At 35.5% G+C, this 25,705-nt stretch overlaps 1 protein-coding gene across 1 annotated transcript in view; it reads right to left on the bottom strand.

Annotated features, from left to right (window-relative positions):
• The window catches only part of gria2b (glutamate receptor, ionotropic, AMPA 2b), an 18,193-nt gene extending 7,474 nt beyond the window's left edge, over positions 1–10,719 (bottom strand). Inside the window, exons 1-11 of the mRNA XM_016295082.1 lie at positions 10,707–10,719; positions 9,429–9,668; positions 4,650–4,846; positions 3,432–3,485; positions 3,183–3,341; positions 2,056–2,223; positions 1,726–1,830; positions 1,514–1,621; positions 1,218–1,424; positions 728–1,095; positions 91–289 (exon numbers count right to left, since the gene is read on the bottom strand). Of these exons, the coding sequence (XP_016150568.1) occupies positions 91–289; positions 728–1,095; positions 1,218–1,424; positions 1,514–1,621; positions 1,726–1,830; positions 2,056–2,223; positions 3,183–3,341; positions 3,432–3,485; positions 4,650–4,846; positions 9,429–9,668; positions 10,707–10,719 (1,818 nt within the window). The remainder of the gene's footprint in view (positions 1–90; positions 290–727; positions 1,096–1,217; positions 1,425–1,513; positions 1,622–1,725; positions 1,831–2,055; positions 2,224–3,182; positions 3,342–3,431; positions 3,486–4,649; positions 4,847–9,428; positions 9,669–10,706) is intronic.
• Positions 10,720–25,705: the final 14,986 nt, after the last annotated feature.

Below are 25,705 nucleotides of genomic sequence, written 5' to 3'. Positions count from 1 at the left end.
TAGTAGTTAAAACCAAATTGCAAATGCAAAATTAAAGAAAAAGTAGGCATATGGATTATAGGGATTACAGTGAGGAAAAAGATCTCTTACCCTGAAAAACTCTTTTGTTGAACCAGAATCTAAAGTTCCATAAGCAATCTCTGTTTGCTTTGCTAAGTCCTCTGCACTTTCAATTGGAGACACCATCCTCTCCACTGTTAGGAAGGCAGCCAAGTTAGCCGTGTAGGATGAAATTATGATCAGGGTGAAAAACCACCAGACTCCTCCAACTATGCGACCAGAAAGAGACCTGATGAAAAATGCCCAATGGGAAATATTAGGCATGACAGCATGATCACAGTTAAAAATCTCTTTCACAGCTAATAGGCTTCAATAAGCAAAATATGTTCAATTTAAATGCAACTCCACTGTATTTCTGAAACTGTTCAGTCTTGTATGATCTCGGAAAATATATTTATGAGTTGGTGACTAAGGACTTTGAAGTCAACATGAAGCCTGAACAGATGTTTCACTAATGATTTTAAGGTATTTGTGAAAATAGCTGCTAGGCAGAATTTGCTTCGCCTGCTTAGATGAGTCTATCATGCATAATGAATAACGATCATCTAAATATGTAATGTTTTAGTGTAGTATATTTATTCATTTCAACATAGATATAACTAATAATTCATCTTAAATCAATATCTTTTGACCAAAGAATCAAGGCCAAGCAAGATCAAGAACAAACCTTGGTGAAATATCACAGCCCTGTCTCATAAAAGCTCCAAGAGAGAACCAAAGGCTGTTGAAAATCCCAAACTCATTGGTTGACTCGTTAGTCTGTATCTGGCCATCCTCATATTCCTCAGTGTGCCACTCATATGGACTAAAACGACTGACCAGGAAAAGCACCACGCTTACGCCGATGTAGGCAAACACGATACACATCCAGATCTCATAGGCCAGCGGGTCCAGGAATGAGAAAACACCAGGCTTGGATTTCTGAGGCTTCTTGATCATGATGGAGATGCCCAAACTCATGAATGGCTTTGAGAAGTCGATGACTTCTTCTCTGACTAAAGTGATAGTCAGTGGAGCCACTGCAATGTCAGCTTTCTAAAATCAAAGAGATTTAATATTAATTCATCATAGGAAATGTTGATGCTAACAGTTTAGAAGCTACTTATCACTAATATATGTCCAACTTTGAAGGTTTAAAAAATATATATCTTTCTTACCCCATAAACCAACTCTCCAACCATTCCATTCCAGATCTTCGTCTCTGCATCTCTGGCTCCATATTTGCCATCTCCTACTATTTTCAGCTGATATTTAAATCCACAGTGTTTTGCTATTTCAGCTGCCAAGTCCACACAGTACCCCTCATATCTTTCATTATCCACAAAAAGGTCAGCATTCTTCTTTAGCATTACATACGGCGCTTCCTGAAAAAGACAGCAGGGAACACCTTGTCAAGGAGCACGTACTCCAACAATACAGCATAATAGTATGGAAAACCACAACTGAGACCTACTAGAATAGTGGTGACGATCACAGTCTTGTTTTCCAGCCCCATTGTATCATTTGGGAAGAGATCAGACTTTGTCACAACCATTTTGTCAACTTCATTCCAATAGCCAATCTGAAAAAGAGAGGCATTTGTGAGTAACTTGTAACACTTATGATGTGAAATAATAAATGCTGCTTTATTTTCTAATATACACTTTTCTTAGAACCAAGCCTTACCTTAACTGGTCCATTGCTTTTCAGTTCCATGACATTGACTGTGTAATTCACCCTTTTTCCATATTGGTCAAACTGAATATTACCAGTGAGACCATCAACTCTCACCTGCATGAAAATGATATGACAGAAAAGAAAAATCATTTTTGAGGGATTTTCTTTTCTTTTTCAGAAAAAGTTCAAATATCTAAAATGGCCTCTAAAAGTGACTATCTGGGTTCAAAATCTTATTTAAGCTAAGATTTTATTTTACAAATACTTCAACAACCCAATATAAACAATACAATTATATAGATTTCTTTGTGCTCATTGGGCAGGTTGGCATAATGTCACCTGTTTTAGGGCACGCTCTATCTCCACCCCTTGTGCCCAAGGTACAGCAGGATTGGCCAGGCAGTCTCCATTGTTAGCTCTACGGGAGATGTCAATTCGCTGTTTGTGCAGATAACGGAAGGCCTCAGTCATCACCTGAACTGCGTCATATGTCAGTGCTGAAGTGTACTGGATACAGAGAGAGAGAGAGTGAGAGATGGTAAGGAATTAGTTGACAGGGTTGGAGAAGAAAATCAGAAATATACTTGTACTGTAGGTGATAATAGCAATTCTAGCGTTCAATTCAATGAGCATTCACGAGAGCACCATGCATGCGCAAGGTGCTACTGACGCAGGAGTCGGTGTTCTGACGTAGAACCCGGATACACTGCGGCTTGTTTACAAGCAGAGGAATGCACACGCATGCGCTGTGGTACTCTCAAGATTGACTCTCGAGAGTTATTTTTGATTTCTTTGTGCACAAGTATTCTCATAGCTTCATCAAATTATGGTTGAACACATGGACTATTTTAATGATGTCCTTACTGACATTCTGGGCCTTGAACGTGGTAGTTACTTTAGTTGCTGCGTTGCTGTTTATGCAGGGTCAGAAAGCTCTCGGATTTCAGGCCTTGCGGTTTTGGAATGTGAGGGTGAGTCATTAATGTCACAATTTTCATTTTTGGGTGAACTATTCCTTTAACATTTATTTGGTAAAGCTGTCTCAGGAAATAACAGCAGTTTTATGAATTTCATTACATTTGAATTTGTTTGCTACCGCAATGTACATTCAATTCAAATTCATGAATGTACTGTAATTTAAAAGGCGTTCTCAATTCTAAATTATGCATTTTCAGGCTTCATTGGTAATGTAAGAATGAAACACTTGATTTCAGTCCCAGGAAATTAAGCACCTACTTAGTCTTTGTAAATTGGCGAGAAGACAGATGAGACTACATTTTATCTGGAGTTGAAAATGACTAACAAGCTTGTCCTGCAAATGGCCTGAACTATACGGGCATTTAAATGAAGAGGTTTTATGTTCATGTAGCAATTACCTGAACATCTCTTTTAATCATATTTAGTGAAGCTGTCTGAAACAGTAAAAGCGACTGTCTCACACACACACACACACACACAGATCTCACCCGTATCTTGCTGTCTGCTCCAGGATATTCTTTTTCCTCCAGGGCTTCCCAGCGCTGGTCAAATTTAGATACCAGAGGGTCATCGAAATCCACAATCTGAAAGCCTGAGACATTAGCTCCACCGTATTGGATTTTTGAAAGATCTCCATCCACAAAACCCTGAAAACATGACATGGTTTTCTCAGCATTTTTGCACATTTTCAATAAGATGTGTAGTTCTTTGGTAGTGTTACATTTGAGATAATTTACCAAGTTTGCTATGATGTAGTGATATCCTTTCACGTGCCTGCCAATAGTTATGACCTGCAACGAGAATAAAGAAGCTCATGAAGTGAAACTACACTTCATAAATATATTTTAGATAATGATAAGAAAATGTATACTGCTCCATGCTGAAATAAAAGCAGTCTGAGAGGTTTGTGTGCTGACGGCAAGGTACTTGTGATGTGTACGTGCAATTGTGTGTGTAGATAAAGCTATATTATAGAGCCCAAATCAGCTGCATTGATTCTGGCGGTTGGTTAAACACACTTCTGCAGGCTTTAAATACAAATCAATAGCTCTTCCCTGAGGGTGCAGCGAGTGTGAATGAAAAACCCATCTCATGAGGACTTTTCTGCCCGCTAATGGTGTCTGTTTGTGCTTCCTAATTAATGATTCATAGTTATGGTGCTTTTAAAATGTACTAAGTTGCTTTAATTATTAGTTTTTATATTGTTATTTAAGTATTATGTAGACTTGTTGTTTATATAAAGATGAAAAAAATCCTTTTGGATTATCAAGTTCTTTTTCTTTACATCCACTACTGTTTAAAAGTCCCTTACACTCACCAAAGGTGCATTTATTTAATTAAAAAATGTAAAATGTTAAAGTATAAATACAATAATATAAATACTGGGAAATATTTTTTACAATTTAAAATAACTGCTGTCTATTTTAATATATTTTAAAATGTAATTTATTATGTGATGAAATGCTGAATTTTAAGCAGCCATTACTCCAGTCTTCAATGTCACATGATCCTTCAGAAATCATTCTAATATTCTAATTTAGTGCTCAAGAAACAGTTATTATTATCAACGTTGAAAACAGTTGTGCTGGTGTGTGTGTGTGTGTATGCATGTATATAGTTTTCCCCCCAGAAATCTTTTATTATTACAAAGTTCAAAACAGAGTAATAATTTACTAGATTGTTGGTTAATAAAATTATTTAAAAAAAAAAAACATCTTGCTGACCCTGAACTATTAAATGATAATGCATTTGTTTTGCTTTGATTAGCTTGTTTACATGCAATGTCTGCATTATTTCATCACCCATACAAATGACAAGGACTTACATTAATTAATGCAGCTAAACCAGCTCATATTAGGAGCACTTTGTTTGAGCTGAAATGCTGCATGCTAAGATGACAATGTCATAATGTCGATTACATCAGAACTATTTAGTGCATCAGCTGATGTGTATACCTGTTCCATGATATCTTTAACTTTGTCCTGCTCACAGTCGAGAATCACTCTCCGCTCCTTCTTGTTTTCTAGGTCCTGAAAGAGTGAGCGATATGCTTCATCCTTCCTCTCGTCCTTCATGTTGCCCACGTTGATGGCGGTCACATGCCATTTCTTCTCTGCTGCTGTGTCCAGCACAACTTGGAGAGTGGTAAGTCCTGATTATGAGGAAGAGGAACAGATTTTTTGGAATATTAACTTTCATTCTAAGTGAATGAAAACATCCAGCAAAATTTCAAATCTGAAAATGCACCGTGTATGAATTTACAGTCTCTCAAAAGAAAGAGTCAACTCTGAATCATTGAAACGAGTCGTTTTTCAAACGAATCCCAAGCCGTTTCAATGTTGATGTGAACATGAAACATTAGCATATTTCCCGCCCACTTGTTGGTCTTTTCGCATTGGTCTGAATGAAAATGCAAATTCATTCTTTGCCACTATAGGTGCCGCTTTTAGAGCAGTAAGAATAGCTGTTTCCACAAAGGAGGGGTTTGGGAAAATTAATCATTGAGCGAATCGTTTGGGAGTCGTTGAGCAAGTAAGATAAAAATAAATGCATATTATAAGACAATGAAAGCGTTTTTTGACTTTGCATGCATGTCAACCTGTTGTTGGGGACTCCCAAAACCAAAATATGAACCTTTCCTTACCCATAATAGGGGCACTTTAATTAAGTCAATGTGAGTGAGTGTTTGTATGCTAGATATGTGTATTTGATTTGTAAGAATATGAAAACAGTGTGTCGTGTTTCGACAGAGTACATTAATCGTGGATAAAATCTCAGGGAGTGCGAGGCACAGTGGGCTCCTGTGTTTAACCTTTGTTAAATGTGTGGCTTAGAGACATGAGGATCAAGGCTTACAGCTATTCTTGGAGATAAGTGATTAAAAGCTCGTTAGTAAGGGCCATTAGTGCTAACAAATGAGATGATAGCATTGAAATGCATTGTTACTCCAGCACACTACAAAATCACTTCTCAATCTAGGAAATCCTGATTTGGGTCACTTAAAACCTAAGGAGCAAATGAGATGATAGCACTTCTGTTCATTATTGTTCCAGAACACTCCAAAATCACTTATGAATGAATGCCTGATGGGTGACATAGAAGCTGAAGATTTAACAATTTGCAGGCAAATCCTGACTCAATATGAATTTATTTAATTTGCTAGCAATTTCCTTAACCATGATATGTAAAAATAGTCATTTGAAATGTAAAAAGATTTAACATTGTAACACTTATTTGGGCAAAATGAAAACAACAGCAGCAACAATAATAATAATGCATTTGACATCTACACTACCATTCAAAAGTTTGGGTCTGTAATATTTTTATGTTTTTTAAATAAGTATCTTAGTCTAAACAGGGTTGCATTTATTTGATTTGTTCATAAATACTGTATAAAACCTAATATTGTGAAATATTTACAATTTAAAATAATTGTTTTCTATTTTAATTATCTTAAAATGTATTTTATTCCTGTGATCACAAAGCTGAATTTTTAGCACCCATTACTCTAGCCTTGATCATGCTCACATGATCCTTCAGAAATAATTATAATATGCTGATTTGCTGCTCAAATAAATAAATAAATAAAAATAATAATTAATAAAAATATCAGTGTTGAAATCAGTTGTGCTGCTTAATTTTTTTGTGGAAACAGTGATACTTTTCCCCCCAAGAATCTTTAATGAATAGACAGCTCAAAAGAACAGCATTCTATTAGTTTGTTTGTTCGTTTATTCGTTCGTTCGTTTGTTTGTTGGTTGGTTGGTTGGTACCTTTCCTGTTGTTTTCAGCCATTATGTGCATCCTTGCCCATTAAAAGAAAAAAAAATATTACTGGGAGCAAACTTTTAAACAGTTGTGTATTTGTAGCATGTATTATATTATTTTACGTAGTGCTCCATAATCTTGTTGCATAAACATGAGTGAAACCTTAATGAATAATGGTTGTGGTTCAATATCTGTCTATTGGTTTTACCAGTATGGGGTCTCCCTTATTGAACTGTGATGTCAGCTGTATTACATAATCTCATTGTCTCTCTATAAGCACTTCGCAGCTGGATCTTTGTAGATCTTCAGAGGTGTTACACTGATTTAATTAGCCATCCCAATTATGCAGGGGTTATGGATGAGTCTCACAGTGAGGGAAAATTAGTCTTTGTGCACAGCCAATCCTTTATTGATTACATAAGGCACTTTAAAACAAAGCAAATCACCAAGAAAAGATAAAGTCAAAGGAGATGGGGAGCAGTGACTGTCCTTCAAGCTCAAACAAAAAAGAAATGCACAATCCAGACAAACTTTACATTTAATGACCTGCTGAAACAGGAATTCTGGTGCTCAAGCATGTTTTCCAGTTGTAAGCATATTTCTCTTTTGCCATGCACCTGTCCCTGATGACAACACACCACCTAACAAGCACGAGAGAGCGTTTGTGAGTCTATATAAGTGTGTCAGCGACACTCTGGGTACCCTGTCTCATGCGTTCCAGGACCACGGACAGCGACACGCCAGATCCACATGGGCAGCAGGAAGGGTGACGAAATGACCCTCAGCTACAGTCACTTCCCTGCTCATCAGTATCCAGTGTAAAAGGATGCTGGCATCTCCACCAGGTGAGTGATGAAAAAAGTATCTAAAGCGATCAACTGTCATGCAGAAAGCACCCAGCAGGCTGTAAGAATCCATCACGTCTTCACATCCACGCCACTGAACAAAACACTAAACTGGAACCTTCACATAATTTATATAAGCACAACAACTACCACCCTGGCCACCAGCCACTTTCACTTTCACGCTCTGTGGTTTAAAAAATAAAAGCTTTTCTGGGACTATAAATTATGAATTTGTTTCCTGCTTAAGTGCTCAATATCGGGCTTGAATAAACTCTTTATTAACCCATCAGCCATTTCTTTACTAAAACATGCACAATTTATAATAAATTGGAATAAATTACATTTTCAAATATGTGAAAAAAAGAAAACAGTTATTTTTAATTGTAATAATATTTCATAATATTACAGTTTTTATTGTGTTTTTGATCAAATAAATGCAGCCTTGTTTAGCACAAGAAACATCTTTAAGTTTATGCTTTTTTTTTGCTTTAAAATTTGAACAATTTAAATAAATAAATAAATAATCTAAAAAAGCCTTTATTATTCATAATTACCTTCTTTTAGACTATTATTCAACAAATCTTTGGTAAATACCACAAGTGTAATGAAGGTTGCAGATATGGATGTACGACAAAAAAACGGCTTACTCAAAGTAATAATTTTTAAGTATATTCGAGTAATTTTTAAGTATATTCAATTTAGACACGATTGAAAGTAGTGATATCTGAGTAAGTGTGTTGTTTAATAATGACATTGCTGCTTTCTGGAGAACGGCTTAAGCTGAACTGAACTTGTTTCAAAACGGATACATTTCACACTGTTATTGAACATTGAACTTAATCAACCACAGCATGCAAATCATCTGTAAATATACAGTTTATTACGTATCATAAAAGATGCAGTGCACATCCTATTACATTCCTTAAATCCTCAACATTATTTGCACAAATGGAGGACTGGAGGGATGCTGGATGTGGCATTAAGTTTGCATTTATGACTGATCTCACCAGTGAAATGTGTCATGACCACAGGCGCTGTGCTGCTGCTCTCACACAGTAACACCGACACATTAATAACACACACAGCACAATGGTTACCATGGGAATGTAGCATCGATCGACCTAATTAGTATGACAAGTGATGTAAACGTGTGCATCAAGGTGCATATTTCATCCCACATATGCAACCACACAAGTCTAAAATAAATCATGCAGATTCACCCCTCAACAAAAGCAAACAGTCACAAAGGCATGCAAGCAAATGCACACACAAAGAGGATTTTTGGGAACATTGGGTTATGTATACATAATTAATATTCATAAATGATAAATGACACATTGTGTGCATACTGATCTTCATCACAGGAAAGTTGAAGTAGCAACCTCACAGTTAATAAAACATCGCCATTACAGACATTTACGACACCGCGGTCCTCAGAGACTCACGTCAACCATTCTCATTTGTGCCACACAGCTCTCAACCTCCGCAACCATCAAAGAAAGCGAGAATTGGAGGGTGACAGAGGAAAATGAGTAAAACAGAAAGGGAGATTGAAAAAAAAAATGGAGAGTGAGAGACACAGACGAGCTTGAGGCAAATAGAAAGCCGCAAAACAAAGGCCAGTGGGTTCAACAAACACAAAATGAACATTTAATAATGCTGGATCCTGCTCACTCCAGCTCAAGGTGCAAAATAAACCTGCGTTTCATTGTAGATATGCCTTTTGACAGGCTAATATCCTTAAATATGAATATTCTAAATGCAACAGCCATAATCTTATCTGTAGCATCAAATATTGTCAATTGCTTTTATATAGCATCATGATACTGTGTGAATTATAATACTATCCCAAGCCCTGCATTTTAACGATGCCCCATGCTGAACCAGCCCCATGCACCTTTAAGCGATGAGACACTTTACTCATATTTATTTTAAAATGCTAAAGGAATGGCTTCATCCAAAAGTGATGATTTGCTAAACAACAAACCAGCTGATGTGCCTGAAAGCCTTCCCACTGGCAAAACACAAATGGAATCCTATTTAAAAGTAAATCTGTTATTTTTCCTCAGCTCACACACGTCATGTTTATATGGTGTTGAATAATGCAGTGCAGTGCCTTACCTCGGTCACTGTCGTACAGGTAGGCAAACTTGTCCCATTTGTAGTACTCAATGAGGCTCAGGAGAGGCCCTTTGATGTCTGGTCGCATCTGAATGATAAACTGCTGATTTCCGTCCAAGGGAAAGCTTGGTGTGATGAAGGAGACGTGCAGTGTCCCACAGAACGACGTTATTGTGTTCATTGACTTCTTGTCATAAAATCCAAAAATAGCATAAACTCCTCTTGAGAACTGAGAACAGACTGAAAAAAAGAGAATCAATTAGAATCTGATAGAAAAGTAACACATTATGAGTCTTGTACAACTGTAGGATCTCATTTGCAAAAATTATTCCCTCCCCTAGTAAAAAAATACTAAAATGTATTTGAAAGTATACTACAAATACATGCACATATTTATGTGCTTAATAAAAATACCTTGTAATTGTACTTTTGGTATACTAAACAGGTATAAAGTCTGCTAAATTGGAAAAACTAACTTTGTACTAAATGCACTTTAATTGTGTGGAAGTAGGGCTTAGGTCCAACTATACTCACTGTAAGTATATTTGATTGTGCTAAAGTGGAACTATTGCAAGTATACTTTAGGTATAATTTAAATACGTTGCATTTAAAGACTGATTATTATACAAAGATCATACTTAATAGTGATATTAAAACACATTTTAGGCATAATATTAAAAAGTGTATTGTCCAAATACTCCAAATGAAGTTTAATTATATTTTTAAATCAGTAAGCCTTAAGTGACATGTCAATAAATATGTTAATGGATTTCAAGTATACCTGGTATGAAATTAATGTATTTTAAATAGATTATGCCATAGATTAATTTTTTTTTACTAGGGTCTTTCCTCAAAATCTCTCAGAGTCATGCAAAGTTATTACAAAGTGATGCTTATTAAGTAAAATGTTATCAAGAAGTATGTGAAATTTGATAATATTTTTGAAATTAATAATATTTTTGAAAAAACAAAGCTATATTAAATAGTAAAATAAAATAAACATTAAATGTAACGTTCCGGTATATACTTCTATACATCAATTATATATTTTTTAAATGACATTATTATATTGTTATATTATTTTAATTACCAAAAACCTGAAAGAGGCACTAGACATGTCTTTTTTATCATAAAGATTTAGATACAATAAGAAAAGACAATGCAGAAAAAAATTGTTGTTTAATGGGCTGATGAAATTAATTCTACTTTGGAAGACTGTAAACTACTTTGTTCCTATATAATGTGAAGTCAGCAGAAGTAAAAGATGAAGATTATTACTGAGGGATGACATAATCAAATTTATTGATGAAATATGCATTGCAATCGGTGTAATCAACTTAAGGTCTTTTTGTAATTAGACTTGCTGACCAAATTATGACTGATTATGATTGATCAGAGTTAAATTAAAACCCATGAAAAAAAATTACAGAAGGATGTACTAACATTTTTTTTAATCACTGCCATCTTGGTCCTGTTGTCTTGTCAAAGCCTCAGGAGTATATGAGCAAGAGCAACAGTATTTCTAATAAGGGATGTTTGCAGGCACCTAATGAGTCTTTGTTGCTTCCTCATAAATCACACCAAGACAAACGTAGCTGCAAAAGACTGTAAGTACAGTGCGATATGGTATAACATACTGTAACTGGGCCACCTCTATATCAATGACCATCTGGCTCTGAGCCTCTGGAATATTTTCCCTTCCCCCACTTCCTCCACCCACGACAACAGCTCTATTTTCGTTACCACCCCCAACCCAGACTGTCGCTATTTCCCAAGACACCTTTCTGCCTGTCACCTCCATGTATACATTTTATATAATGGACACGTCCCCATGGCATGTGACAGATAATAAAGCAAAAGTGCGCAGCTGCTCTTGGACCTGTCCTTAATGAATGTTTTGCTCAGCACTATCAGCCAAATGAACTAGGTCAAGCAGCATAGTTTAAATAATTTATGAACATAAAACATTCTTATCGCTAACCAGTTTCAGTTTGCATTGATCTAGCGACCAGAGGGGCAAGAAGAGGTCAGGTCATCTGATGGGTCAGAGCAGGTCATCTGGTAAATGGTTGATGGATCAACAAAATGTGGCATGCCAGTGCTGATGAAGCATATGAAGCAAACTTTTATAAATATTCAATGTAAATGACATCCACAAGATGTGCTTTTAATGTTCCACATGAACTCCATGGATACATTTTTTCAAATTAGCAGCTGTATTACAACAAAATAGGTGAGAAAGGATGTCAAGTACAGATAAAAATGCACTTTCGAATTGCCTTTCCTCAGGCTATTACTGTATAAAAATAATGGGACTGTTTCTTTATAATGCTGCCAATTATTGCTTGCAGTCGACCTCAATACATTCTGAGTTATACTTCGATTAGGGGAACTGTTCCATTCCCTAGTATGAATTATATATAAATTGTAGTTTTAAAGGGCAGATTATAATGGTGTCTCTTTAATTATTATTTCCTATATAATACATTTATAAAAAGCATTAAAACCAGAGATGAACAACCTTACATGTTCCTTAGAACATATTAAATTATATTTTCACAACTAAAAGTAATAATATTATTTAATAATATAAAATACATATTTGAAATGAGATATAAAATGAGAGCACATCTCTAGCAGGGCAGTGAAGTAGAGAGCAGAAAACTGAAAAATTAAGTTTTGCATCATTATCAGTTTTTTAGGTGTCATTGCAGAATTAGAAATTAGATTTTTTTTTTAAAGATTTTAAGTTTTTATAGTGCCTCTATAATTGAAGAATCCCCTATATAACCCATTTCTCAATATGTGTGCTATGTAATGAACACAAACTTGAGACTTAAATGTTTGTATGGCCCAGTCAGTCAAGTGTGAAAGAACAGTAGATGTACGTCTTATTAAAGTATTTTAATAAAGAGCAAGACTGCCACCATATACAGAGAGCGAATGAGACTCGAGAAGCCATTAATGACACTGTCACATATGACTGCTTTTCAATGACATAGAGTCATTAGCATTCAGAAACAACCCTAACAAGTGGAGTGTGTGGATAAATTACTTCATGCTGTTAATAGCTAATGCTTCCGAGCTCCGCTTATTTATTTCATTTCTTGTCATTATTACTTTTACATTTAATCGAAATGTTGCTTCTCTTAAGAGTGCAATTCAAATCTCTATATTCTCTAGAAATACCGTGTGAAAGAACAAAGACTGCATGGTGTAGTTGGAAATAATTTTTTGTCTAATTCTGCCAAGGGACACGTATTATGTCACACTTTTCTGTAACCACAACTAGTTAAGTCTTACAGGAACAGTTTGCTCACCCCAAGACATTGCAAACTCATACTCAGACAATTCATAGTGCCCAGGGTAGGGTAAAATCTACATTAGAGGCTTTATAACTCATGGCTAGTTTGTAACTAACGCTTCGGTTGCACCATTGGTTCGTGAGGCAGAACGTACCTAGAGGCTCGTAAGCTCTCCAGAAAGTAATGCATAGTCTTATTAGGTTTACCTTTAAACAACCAACAGCCTTCAAATTTGTGACAAGAAGCTGTGTAGCTTTGAATTTCAGTTTTGGTTGATTCTAACTTATGTTGTCTCACGTAACTTATGATAAAAACAAGTTTCCCATGAAATATGACACTTAATCATGATTTAAATTAATATGAATTATTTATAAATAAATGTAAATAATATTCAGAAATGGTATCTGACAGTAATATCAATAAATAGATACTGACAAGCACACACACACACACACACACACACAAAAACATCACATTTATTCATTATGATTAATTTTATTTGACATACACTTGGAGGTGTTTTGAATTGATTTTTAGACACTAACAAGTCAATTATTCACATAATGTTCTCTTTCTTAAAATTAGTGTAAATGTCAACATCATCATATATGCCTAAAGAATTTAATTTGTCAGGTAAAACATGAGTTTACTTATGGAATTATTCAGTTAATCTGCTGTTTTAATCCCTACCATTAATCATGGTCAGAAGTGTCTGTAAATATTTAGTTTATACACAGAGTTAGGTTTCAACTAAATGACGGTGCAATAAAAAATAAGTAGTTATAGTGCACCTTTATGCTGCAACTAGGCTAAGTTGTAACTTATGCACATGCCCAGGGTCTGTAGAGCTCAAAAAAGGACAAAAAATACCACCATAAAAGTGCTATTATTTTTCTTTTTTTTGTGTGTGTTTGACAGCTCTGGTCACTATAAACCATTGTTGTATGACGAGTTGTGTAATAATTCAAAAGAAAAAAAATCTGCTTTCATGTCCTACAGAAACAAATTAATAAAAACAGCAAATGGGGTCAGAGCAACATGAGGGTGAACAAAATAATGACAGAATTTCTAAGTTTTTGTACTCTAGCCTTGGACACAGAAATTAGTGTGTCTACTATGAAGATTATTATGGTCCAAACCTTGGATAAAGCTCGATATGGGCTCACCAGGCCTGATCATAGAGCTGATATTAAATGTGTCCTGGTGTAATGAAAGCAAGGTAACCTTCAGAGAGAGAAAGAGAGAGATGAGAGAGCGAGAGAGCAGAACGCCTGTAGTGGTATATTTAGCTGTCCTCATTAGTTGGCCTTATTTTCTTGCGTCTGACACATTCTGTTCTATAGGGCTTCCATTTCCTGGACCTGCGATCAAGTCTGCTTTCGAAATGTGTTCCTTGATGGATTTGCAGCTGGCTAAGTACATTTTAGTATGCATTGTAATATTGGATGCACTATTTACTCTGATTACACAATTACTAACTAAAGCGAAAATTGGCACAATTTTGTGGAATATGTTACACATAAGCACAAATCACTTGTTTACACTGATATAGGTGCCACACAAGAGCATTATATGTACTCCTCTATAAGTCCTCATTATCATTTCTAATTAGTTGTTTATTCATTTTATCATTTGTTTGTTTATACTGAGAGTGTGCACAGTAAGTCTAATTAAATTTTGTTTTGTTAGCATGATCATTTTTAGTGTTTTAATTGTTAGCATGATACCTCTTATGTGTTGACATATTAATGTATTGCATATACCACCTTATCGCTGCTTGCCAAGCCATTTCATAGGGTTCGTGCTGTTAGCAAACAGAATTGTGGTTGCTTTTTTATGGTCTGCAGTACATTACTCCATCACTTTTCACAGTATGATGTGCTGAGGATGTGAATGCTGAAATGGCTGGTTTTGGTCAGGTTTAATAGGCTCTGGTTGTTATGGTCTGGTCCTGTGTGTGTGTTTAAGTCCGTATGGGTCTCTGCGTATAAAAGCAAGTTCATGTGAGCAGACATGTCTGAGCGGACACATTCCTGCCATTGGTTTAAGAGGAGCATTGTGGGATGGATGTGGTTCTCACAGTCTCTTCCTGCAGCTGCTGCGTGGAAACACAGAGAGCCTCAGTCCCCTGCAACCCTCTTGTTTACAGAGACCGGATAGAGCTGAAAAGATAGGGGGAGGTAAAACAGACAAAAGCCTGACCTTTGAGACCTGACCTAAAAATCTGATTTTAAACACATGGGGCAAAAGTTCAAACGAAACATGTTTCAACACATAATCATGTCATCTGGAAATGGAGAGGGATTTACCGATCTTAATAAAAAATTAAGGGACAAAAAAAAGATTATACCATTCTGACACGGCAACCAATAGTGTTTGTTTGGGGCGGGGCTACCTGTGTGTTCAGCCAATGACAGACAGGGGGAGCGTTTCAGAAACCTGACTGAAAAGGGTCTTTACTCTCATTTTTTATTTCCCACTTCCATTTGGTGACACCAGTGGAGCAAAAAATACACACATCCACGTCTCTTTTTTTGTCTCCTCTGGACAATTTAAAATAAGGAACATTTTTGTGAGAAAGAACTCATTATGCTTTTATTAAACTTTTAAAGTGTATTAAACATTAATGTAAAAGTACCACCTTTAGGCTGGAAATAGTTTTCTGTATTCTTAAATTATATTATTTTCTTTATGAGAACAATAACTCTTTCGGATCAATGATCCAGAAATATTATAGCAAAAACTAAACTTAAATATTGTAGTGGTAACAATCCTGTTTTTATTTCTGTTTATTTGTACTGTGCAAACCAGTGTTAAATTGACATTATTTGTATAGTGTTATTGCATTGGTAACACTTTAGTATAGGGATCAGTTCTCAGTATTAACTTGCTTGTTAGCATGCCTGTTATTAACATATTGGCTGTCACATTTTCTGCATGACCATATTCTGCATCCCACATCCTACCCAATACCTAAACTTAACAACTAACTTACTATTAATAAGCAGCAAATTAGGAGTTTATTGAGGCAAAAGTCATAGTTAATGGCAAGAATTGGACCTTAAAATAAAGTGTGACCATTGCATTTATTAATATTTTGAAATAGCTTTTGTATATAATTATTTATATATTTTTTATGTAATTTTGACATGTGCTTTTGGTTTTAGATTAAATTATTTTATTTCAGGTAGTTACCAATACAGCATTTCACATTTTTTTTAATATATATTTTTAAGTTGATATTTTTCATCTAATATGTAAATGTATTTTATTTCAACTTTATTTCAGTTAATGAAAATTATTTTTAATATTTTCAGTTTTAGGTTAATGGTAACAACGCTGATGCCAACTGCCTAAACCTGATTTCATTTTTTTATTTATTTATTTTTTGGTAATTTAGCTGATCCGTATGCACAATCAGAGAATTCAGGCACAAATAAAAGCCTGAATGCAGAGCAGGTGCGTGTGACAAAAAACGCAATGAGGAAATTCTGCAAATGGCTGGATGAAGAGAGTGCAGTGCACTGATGTGTCTCAGCATCTAATAAGGCTCTGTAAGTAGCTCGGAGTCGGAGTCCAGTATAATAAACACATGAGACTTGATGTTTGCTCATTATTGACGTGCTGTTGCCATAGAAACAGCAACCGCCAGACACTCAATAGTGTGAGAAGGAAAGCTGAATGTTTCAAAGGATGCAAAACAAACTTGAAGAATGATTAAGGGAATAGAGTAATAAAACATGAATTGATTAAAATCATTTTGTTTTAAAACACACCTTACAGCCAGTGGAGAATTAATTTTAATGCAAAGCCTCTACTACTCTACTACTTATATAAAATTACCTGTGCATTATATATATATAAAAAAAATCATCCTTGTTCAATAAGCAGTTACATTTATTACTAATAATTAGCATAATAAACATTTCCTCCGATAAGTAATAGTTCATTAGCCTAATTGGAGGTCGTTTGCACAGCAACCTGGCATTTCAATATAGAAGATATAGAACGTGTGATAATAGTCATTTTACAGCAGCTTTGAACATGGCACATCCAATCAGAATTTAGAATCAAACACGGCACATCCGATCAGAATATAGAATCAAAACACTGTTTTTTTATGTGTCAAGTGAATTTATGAGTTAATCTATTGAATAATTTATTCAGTCAGTTTGTTAAAAAAAACACTGATTTATTTAGGAACAAACAAGTGACTGCCTATTTGCGTGAGTCATTTAATTATTTATTCAACTGATTTGTTATATTTTTTTAAATAGACTGAAGCAAAAAAAAAAAAAAGAAGAAAGAAAGAAAATCATTCAGAACCTCTAGTAAATTGCATGTTAATTTATTTAGTAGCCTAATGTTCAGGTTAGAATTATGACAATCATCGTGAGAAAAAAAAGTGACTCTCTATATATCCACAATTGTGCATCTTTAGTTCAGAGCTATAAACAATAGTATCCATTTTTATACATGAGAGGCTGACAGGTTTGAGCACAGACTTAATAAGAGGCCATATTGAGATGTTAACCAGTACTGACTCTCACTCATTTGTCATGATGAGATGATGTAGCCTACTAGACTTACACAGAAATATGACAAAGCTACGCTGCCTCACACGGCTCAGCCTTAAAAGCTCTTATTGGATGGCACATAATTACTGCTTCCCTCTGTATGAGAAGACTAGAGAAAGTGGAAATCGAACTGTCAGATAATGTATGCAGGCCATTTCTGTTATGTAGCTGCAGCCAGGGGAAAAAAAGGGCTTTTAATAGATGGGGGTCATCCCTGTGCGGGGAGCTGCTGTATACTGCACTTCACTGAAGACTCCTTCCCAACACAGCCTCTTTCAGTTGCCACAGGGAATTTTTATCTTTCTTTCTTGGTTTCTTGCTTTCAAATTAGCTTTTCAGTATTTTCATGCATTGTCCAACTTGCTGAAAATTCTTAATGGCATTTATAAAACCAAGTTACTCATCAGTTGCTTAGTGACTTCATTAGGAATTGTGATATAATGCATTTTAAGATGAATTATAATTTGACTCTTGTAAATGTAAGTGATCTAAACCGTTCAAATGAAACCATCTTTTAAAGAAAAAAAAATATTTTTTTTCCTTGTTGGAAAATATGAGGTCTAGCTAATATTAGACAACGCAAATGCAAAATATTCCTCGCATTAAGCCACCAAAACGGAAAATATGATCATACTGCGACAGGTGCAGTTTTACCAACAGACAAAGTCTGTCATAATGACAAAAAGGTATATATTTTTAGTAAAAAATCAGAAAGAAATATTAAAATAAATGTCCACAATTCACTTGGCATCGGCAGGTGTGTCATAAAGTTTATTTTGGACCCTGACTTCAAATCATTCACAGTTTCTAATGCCCTTTTTTTGTTCCGTGCTTTTTCCCAGCAGTGTAGCACTAAAGCCTTTCCCAGGCTGCTGTGTGACAGCCGGATCAGAGCGAGCACTCCTGAGAACCCTATTGTGTCAGGTAGGAAAAAACAGCAGGTCTCTTTAATTGAAAAGGGATCGAATCACCCAGTTAGCGGAGGATAGTCGAAGGACTGTGTATGTACTGACAAGAAGCAAGGATTGAAACACACGCAGCTATTGATCCTGATCACGTAATTTATTTCCCACGGTTAATAGACTTCACACACTCCCAAACCAGATGTGCAGCGAGAAGATAGATCAGCATAGATAGGGTCCTTGCTGTATTTATGGATACTTCTATTTCTAGGGGTTTATGTTTGTACTGTGTTTCTTGGTTAGAGCATCTAGTGAAGCACAAATGCACTGAAGTGAGTTCCAGCAGTGGAAGTGCTTCCAAAACCAGGGACAAAATCACAGTGGATATCAATCAATGCTCCCAAATGGAAATTTGTCAGCTTACATGCAAATGAACGTCCTGAGAAACTACTCAGAAAACAAAATTACTCATAAGACACACATAATTGATTTCACATTGATTAGTCTGAGTAAATATTGTGATATCCAAAATAATCAATCAGAAGATATACTTTTTATTAAGATAAATACTAATACATAACACACATTTACTAGTGTACAGTATAGTGAGTTACTTAACTATACTAGAAGATACACTTTTCATCCCATTAATATGATAATTAATCTTTAAGAAATGCCAAGGAGGGGCAGACTCTTTAACCGTATTTATCTTCAACTAATCTGTGTAATATTTTGTGTAATGTCAGCAAACATGCTCCAGATATGTCTTCCAGATAAATGGAAAGCCTAAGGAAAGCTGACCAGCACACCTGCTTTCTTGATTCAAATATATGCATATAAATATGACTCATAAATCCACTAAATTAGATTGTGAGGCCCTGTGCAAACATAAATCTTTCATGTTTAAAAGCTGGGGTGTTTTATCATTCAGTCTAGCCTATTTGTAGTTTTGAATTTTTTAGTTTGTTCTGAGAGGTGGGCAAGCAATCATGGTCAAATCAGAGCCTGTTATTTAACATTATCGTTATAAATAGTTCTTAACCTAGCATTAATCGTGGCACCTTAACATCAAATATGTTACTTCAACACTTCTTGAGAACATATTTCTCAGTGAATATCAATTTGAAGCTGCAAATGACAAACAACCAAGCCATATTTATACAATAGCACAAGTGCTTTTCAAGTTATCAGATACTGTGAGCGGGCTGATTCACATCTGAAGATAAGAGCTGGTATAAAACACAGCATCTTGCCAATAGAGTCTCATTAGCTGCATCTCATACCAAGGTGGCACATCTTGTTGTTTGTCTCATTAGAAAAACCATTTAACACTGAGCCTTTCGCTCTATCTGTTCTGGAGTTGTCATACTTCAGTAACAAGATCGTTCTGACTCATTCCTAACCAACAAAACAGAGCAAATGTCAGGTTTAGAGAGTAAATGTTTTCCGAACCAACAAGACCCGTGAAGTCTTTCCTATACCAGAGACCAAAGACCTAGTCTGATCTGTGTCGCATAATTGGATCATAACATCCACTGTGTTCTTCACATGCTTCATGTTAAGTAAAACACATTGTGACTGATCTAAATGACATAGAATGTGGTCTAGTTTAAATACTGCTGATGGATACAGTCCCCCCAGGCGCTTTTGGAAGGAGACACTAAATGGGAAAGAATAAAAAAAAATGGAAACGATAAAGCGGTGCCTGTAAATGCATAGTGCCATCTAGGGGTTTTTATGTATGAGAAATAAAAGGAATGATGCCTGAAAGACCCATTGTTACAACAAAACACTCATCTTGAAGAATTTGTTGTTGTTTATAATATCAATAATATTTTAAAACAAAATTGCTTCAGTACAATTTAAATAAATAATAATAATAATAAAATATTGTGCCAGGCTTATGGAATATATATATATATATAGCTGTGTTCAAGGCATCTTTGCATTGAAAGAAAGGTTTCATTTCCCTGGTTCTTGAAAATGGACCTTATAAATCTAAGATAAAAAATATATAAAAGGGGTTTCTTTGTCTGATATATATTCTGTTCATTTTCCCCTTTTGAAATGCGATGACTCACTCAATGAGAACAGGCGATTATAAATGAATTAATATTTTATAATCGTACAAAAAGTGCTAAATTACACAAGTTTTACCATCCGTATAAGCTAAATATAGAGCATATCTCCATGGCGTTACTGTGGTATATGTGAAGAGGGATGTAGCTAGGAATTCTGGGCCGATTACCTTTAGATCTGTGGGTGCTTGAGTCATTCCCACCATTTGCTCCACTTGCTATGACCCTGGACTACCATACAGGACTTCCAACATGATGTTCACATCTGAGAGGTTGCATTGACTTCAGGACCATGGACAGATCCCTCTCACCTTCACTAAGCAAATGACATGAAACCTGACCTGATTTGATGAGCTGAACATATAGCCATGTGTCTTTATATCTCTAGATTTCCATATCTATGATGAAACAAAAGTAATTAAAATTTCATGAACATTTTGCATTACACAGCTTTGAACAACCTCCTGAGACCAGTCTGGACTGTTTATTTTCCCTTTTTACACTATTTGTGCACTCATTTGCATACTTTATGTGTGTGTATGTGTATCAGTTTGCAAGACATTTAATACACCTGTCCCTAGTTTGTACCTCTGTACCACAACACTGCAAGCCATACTTTTCTGAAGTGTACATCACAGGCCATATTATCTTAACCCCGGAATGCAGTCTCTGATGAAAGACCTGACTGCTTTCATTGCTGAATATATAATGGCAATGAATCTACTAATAGTGCTCACAGATCTGATTGAATTTTGGAAACATTCTGTTTCCTCCCCTCCCTTCAGCACAGACCACAAGCAACACCTTAATCATCCTCTCTTACGTCTCCCCAACCGCCATGTCCCAGTTGCATCCCCCTCGGCCCATGCTCCATACTGCAGTTGCTATAACAAGATCCCAGGCTGGAATGTGTTTCAGGGTTAAATTGCAAATATAAAAATTGAGCTCACTGAAGTGATAAATGGAAAATTAAATATTTCATGATGAAAAAACGACAGTGTGTTTTTCTAAAGAAAGGTGAAGATAACCATAACCCACTTCAATCATTCAAGCTCAGGTAACAATAACTTCTATCAATCAGTGTGGCTGTAATTCACCTCACAAGCAATTATTGCTTATATAAATTAGATTTGAATGTGCTAAACACAAAAATCTCTGAAAACAGTGGGGTTGAATACATCTTTGCAGGCAATACAAACAATGTATGGATGCCATGTATATTTTTGTAGAATTAAGATGAGATTGAAAAGTAGATGCATTACTGAAAAGTAATGCATCTAACTAATTTGATCCGTTTAAGCTTTAGCATGGCACACATACATGCTCTCGCTTTCTCTCTCTCTGTCTTCTAGCACTTTTCAATGTCATTTTTCATGCTCATGGCTGTTTATCAAGTGGGTCGTCCTCACATTAACACGTTACTGCTCTATCCTCTCTTCTCCTCCTGGAGCCACCGTGAATCTGCACATATATAAGTAGAAAGGGCATGCAGTGGGCAAGGAGATTGGCTGCAGGACTAATGGCCATTTCTCACGGCATGGACCTAAGCATGACACACTGAGAGAAGTTCACATGATATAGTATGATTTAGCCTATAGCTATATCACAGGCTAGTGTGTTTGTCTTTCAGGCTTTGCTTTTGAAGAAAACAGTACACAAGGCATTGCATATGCTTTACACTATATGATATTAGACTTCACCGAAAAATTTGCTGAAATGGTGCTCAGTTATTATTAATTATTGTTGGTGTTCAGTTATTATAAATGGTTCGTATCTATGTTGAAAACAGTTTTGCTGCCTAACATTTTTGTGGAAACTATGGCACATTTTTTTTTCAGTATTCTTTGATAAATAGAAAGCTCAAAAGAACAACATTTATTTATAATAGAATCTTTTGGAACATTATAAGTAAATGTCTTAAATGTTTTCCATTTTTGATTAATTTAATACATCTTTGCTGAATAAAAGTATTAATTTCTTGAAAAAATAAATATTAAAATAAAAAATTACCATAAAAATATAAGCCAGCAAAAACTATTAGAATGATTTCTGAAGGATTGTGTGACACTGAAGACTGGAGAAATGGTTGCTGAAAATTCTGCTTTGCCATTACAAGAATAAATTACATTTTAAAATATATTAAAATAGAAAACAGCTATTTTAATCATTTGATAATATTTAATATTTCACAAATAAATTAATGCAGCCTTAATGAGCACAATATACCTTGTACATATACATCAGCATTGAACACAAATATGCTAAATATATTTCAGCATTTAGTCATATTTAAGCATATGAACCTTCCCCCATTTATGTGCACTGTGGACTAGAGCTGCTCTAATCCATGGTGACATGACATTGAGGCCATAATCAGCAGTGTCACCCATGCAACATGCAGCTAAACTGGTCAGAAAAAGAGAGAGAGAGTTGGAGGTTAGAGGAAGAGATTAAGAATGAAAAAGACAAAGAGAGGCAGAAAAAATAACTTCTCATCATCCATTTCCTCCACACATCATTTCACCCCCATTATTGCCCTATATCCAGTACTGTCATGCCTCCATTTGAAAGATGCCAGCCCTTTCAAACACCCAAATTTATGTACACTATCATGCACACACACACACTCCATATCAAAAAAAGTCAGTCCATCTGTCTGAGTGTTTGCAAGTAACCTTATCATCAGTCTCAGCTCATGATAAAATTTCCCCTTCACACTAAGACTTCACTCATGCGTGGATGAGAGGCAGTGACATTGGAAAATTCAGCATTGGGAATGATGCTTCCATTGATTTTTTTTTATTGCCACCTCTTCTGACTTGTAAATACCTAATACAATATCAGCTGAAGATATGTCACTATATATTATAATTATAATAAAGGCCAGTGTTGGGTGTGGAAGCTGCAAGAAAGAAGAAGCAGTCATTCCACTTCCACCTCACCCAGTGTGTGTTCAGGTTGTATTAGGCATTAATCTATGTGATATAGGTTACAGACTGAACTGACCGGTGGGGTAGGAGGACAGATAACCAGCAGGAATCAGACAAGCTGCTTGAAACAATGTGTGAGACAGCAATCACGGGGAAAACGCAGAGGCAAACGCATGTGGGTGGGCTTGGAAACACACGCTGAGTAGTGTCACGCTCAAACACACAACTGCAAGCTGCTGAAAATAACTTTGAAACCGTTGAAATACATTTTTGAGGAGTGCTTTACCTGTATTACTCGAGTCAGTCTTTTAACTTAAACTATCAATAGAGCACATATCTAAAATAATTTCTTATAATGTGCATTGTAATATCAGAATGGCTGATATGTATGAAACATTTCACCAATGCTGGCTTTTTTGTGCTTATCAAACTGATATCCGCATATTCAAAGGCGTACACCTCCATGTTAGCCTGTCTAGTTACTCAAAGGCAGCGGCGCTACCACAGTAATTAGTCAAATGACTGTGGAGGAGGATCCCGCAGTAAAATGCTAAGAGGGAGGAAATACATATAAAGCAATTGGCTAGATAACTGAGAAAAGTTTTTCAACACTCCATCACACATCTGTGTGATTTTGATATGTATACTGTAGTCTCTTTAGTGAGTAAGTTCATAAGTTGGACCCCTAGGGGGCTCTATAGTGCATCTTAACATTTTGAAGTCTGAGGGTTTAATCAACTTTAAGTTAAAGTAGGCTACTTAAAATACATAATAGATAATCAAAAACATATCCAGATGAAGGATCTTTATACTAAAAACACAGATTTCCACAGCAGTCTGAATCTAATGTGACGGCTTTAAAGGTTTTAATAGCAGACCTGGGTCCAGACACAGTCAACCCTGTGAGACAGGGGAAATATATCAGCAAAATCATGCAGTAGCTGTCTTGGTGTCTGTTGCCATAGCAACTAACTAACCATTCGACACATGCTCTGCAACTCTGTGTATACCACATAGATAATATGAGGGGGGAAAATGTGGTCAGGTTCCCGACGGCTTCTTCGTGCACTTCCCTTTTATATAAACAACTTCAGGTTTCGCTTAGATTTATTGGCAAGGCCTATTTGTTGTGTGAATGTGGCAGCTAGGGAGGGGTGGGGCATTCTCCATTTAGCACGCTTCATTACATTCCAGACAGATTTCGTATTCTGACTAGTGCAAAGACACCCGTAGGTCAATCTGCCAGCATATTTCACAGCATAATGAATACTGGTGCTTGGGTTGGGCGCAGGAACAGGTCAGACCCTGACTCAGACAGCTTTAGTGTCTTAGGTCTCATGCTAGGTCAGCAGCACACATAACAATAAATCAGCAGGACTTTTAAACAGCCCTTATGGAAAAAAATCCTCATAGTTCTTGGGTAAATTAACTTTGATATTATGGCATCAACACTGACAAATCCAACTTCTATTTTGCCAGGTACACTGTTTTAAAGCAACTGCAAGTAGTTTTGCGTATTTCTGCGACTTTAGAGCCCCCTACAGTTAAGTGAGTGAAATTCACTGTCGTAAATATTTCACTGTCATGATAACAGCTGTACATGTGTATTTGTAGCTGCATGGTGTTTCGTACTGCTCACCAAACTTCCTAGCAGACATTTGAAGGAAGCATGGGAAAGAAACAAAAGCCATTCACCTTATTTGAGGTTAGTAAATCAGAAGATTTTGAAACCGATATTTCAAGGTAAAAATGTAGCTACATTCCGTTGTTTAAATGTTGAATTATCTAGTGCACAAATTTGGATTTATACATTTACATTTACATGTTGCACTTGAATAATTTAATTTTGTTTGTTTGGTCAAAACATTTTGGAATTATGTGGATTATTATGTGGATTATTGGGAATTATTTAATTGTCATTTAGAAGTAAATGATAAAACAATAAAACATGTTTTATTTTTAAATGTCACCATTAGCATGATTAGTGTTACTTTTGGTTAGGTTTGCTCAATTGAACATATTCAACACTAATAAGAAGTTTTAAGTTAAGTGGATTTAACCACACAGTAGTTTTGAAAACCAGTTTCATAAAATTAGTATAGTAGTTTATTTGACCCCATAATTTTAACTTTCATCAAATACTTAATGTACTTGTTTATATTTAGGTTTTATATTTATAAAGGTTTATATTTATATTCATAAAGATTTTATATTTAACTATATTTAATTTAGGTGAACAACCAGTCTAATTTTTAAAAATTGGCACAACTGTTGAGAAAACTCAAAAATGCTTTGCATATGGTAGCATTAATTCATTAATTAATTCATCTTAACTCAACTTTATAACATCTACAGACATGATCTGAAACTATGAACAAAATTACCTATTTCTAGATTTTATTTCTAACTTGACTTTTTAGGATATGTTGATCTTGGGAGAGATAGAAATAAGAAAAAGACTCATAGGGCATGAGGTCACCTGAGC

The sequence above is a fragment of the Sinocyclocheilus grahami genome, unplaced genomic scaffold (genome assembly GCF_001515645.1).
Source record: "Sinocyclocheilus grahami isolate Dianchi unplaced genomic scaffold, SAMN03320097.WGS_v1.1 scaffold330.1, whole genome shotgun sequence".
In the NCBI taxonomy this organism is placed as follows: Eukaryota; Metazoa; Chordata; class Actinopteri; order Cypriniformes; family Cyprinidae; genus Sinocyclocheilus; species Sinocyclocheilus grahami.
This window is presented reverse-complemented; position numbering and strand designations above follow the sequence as displayed.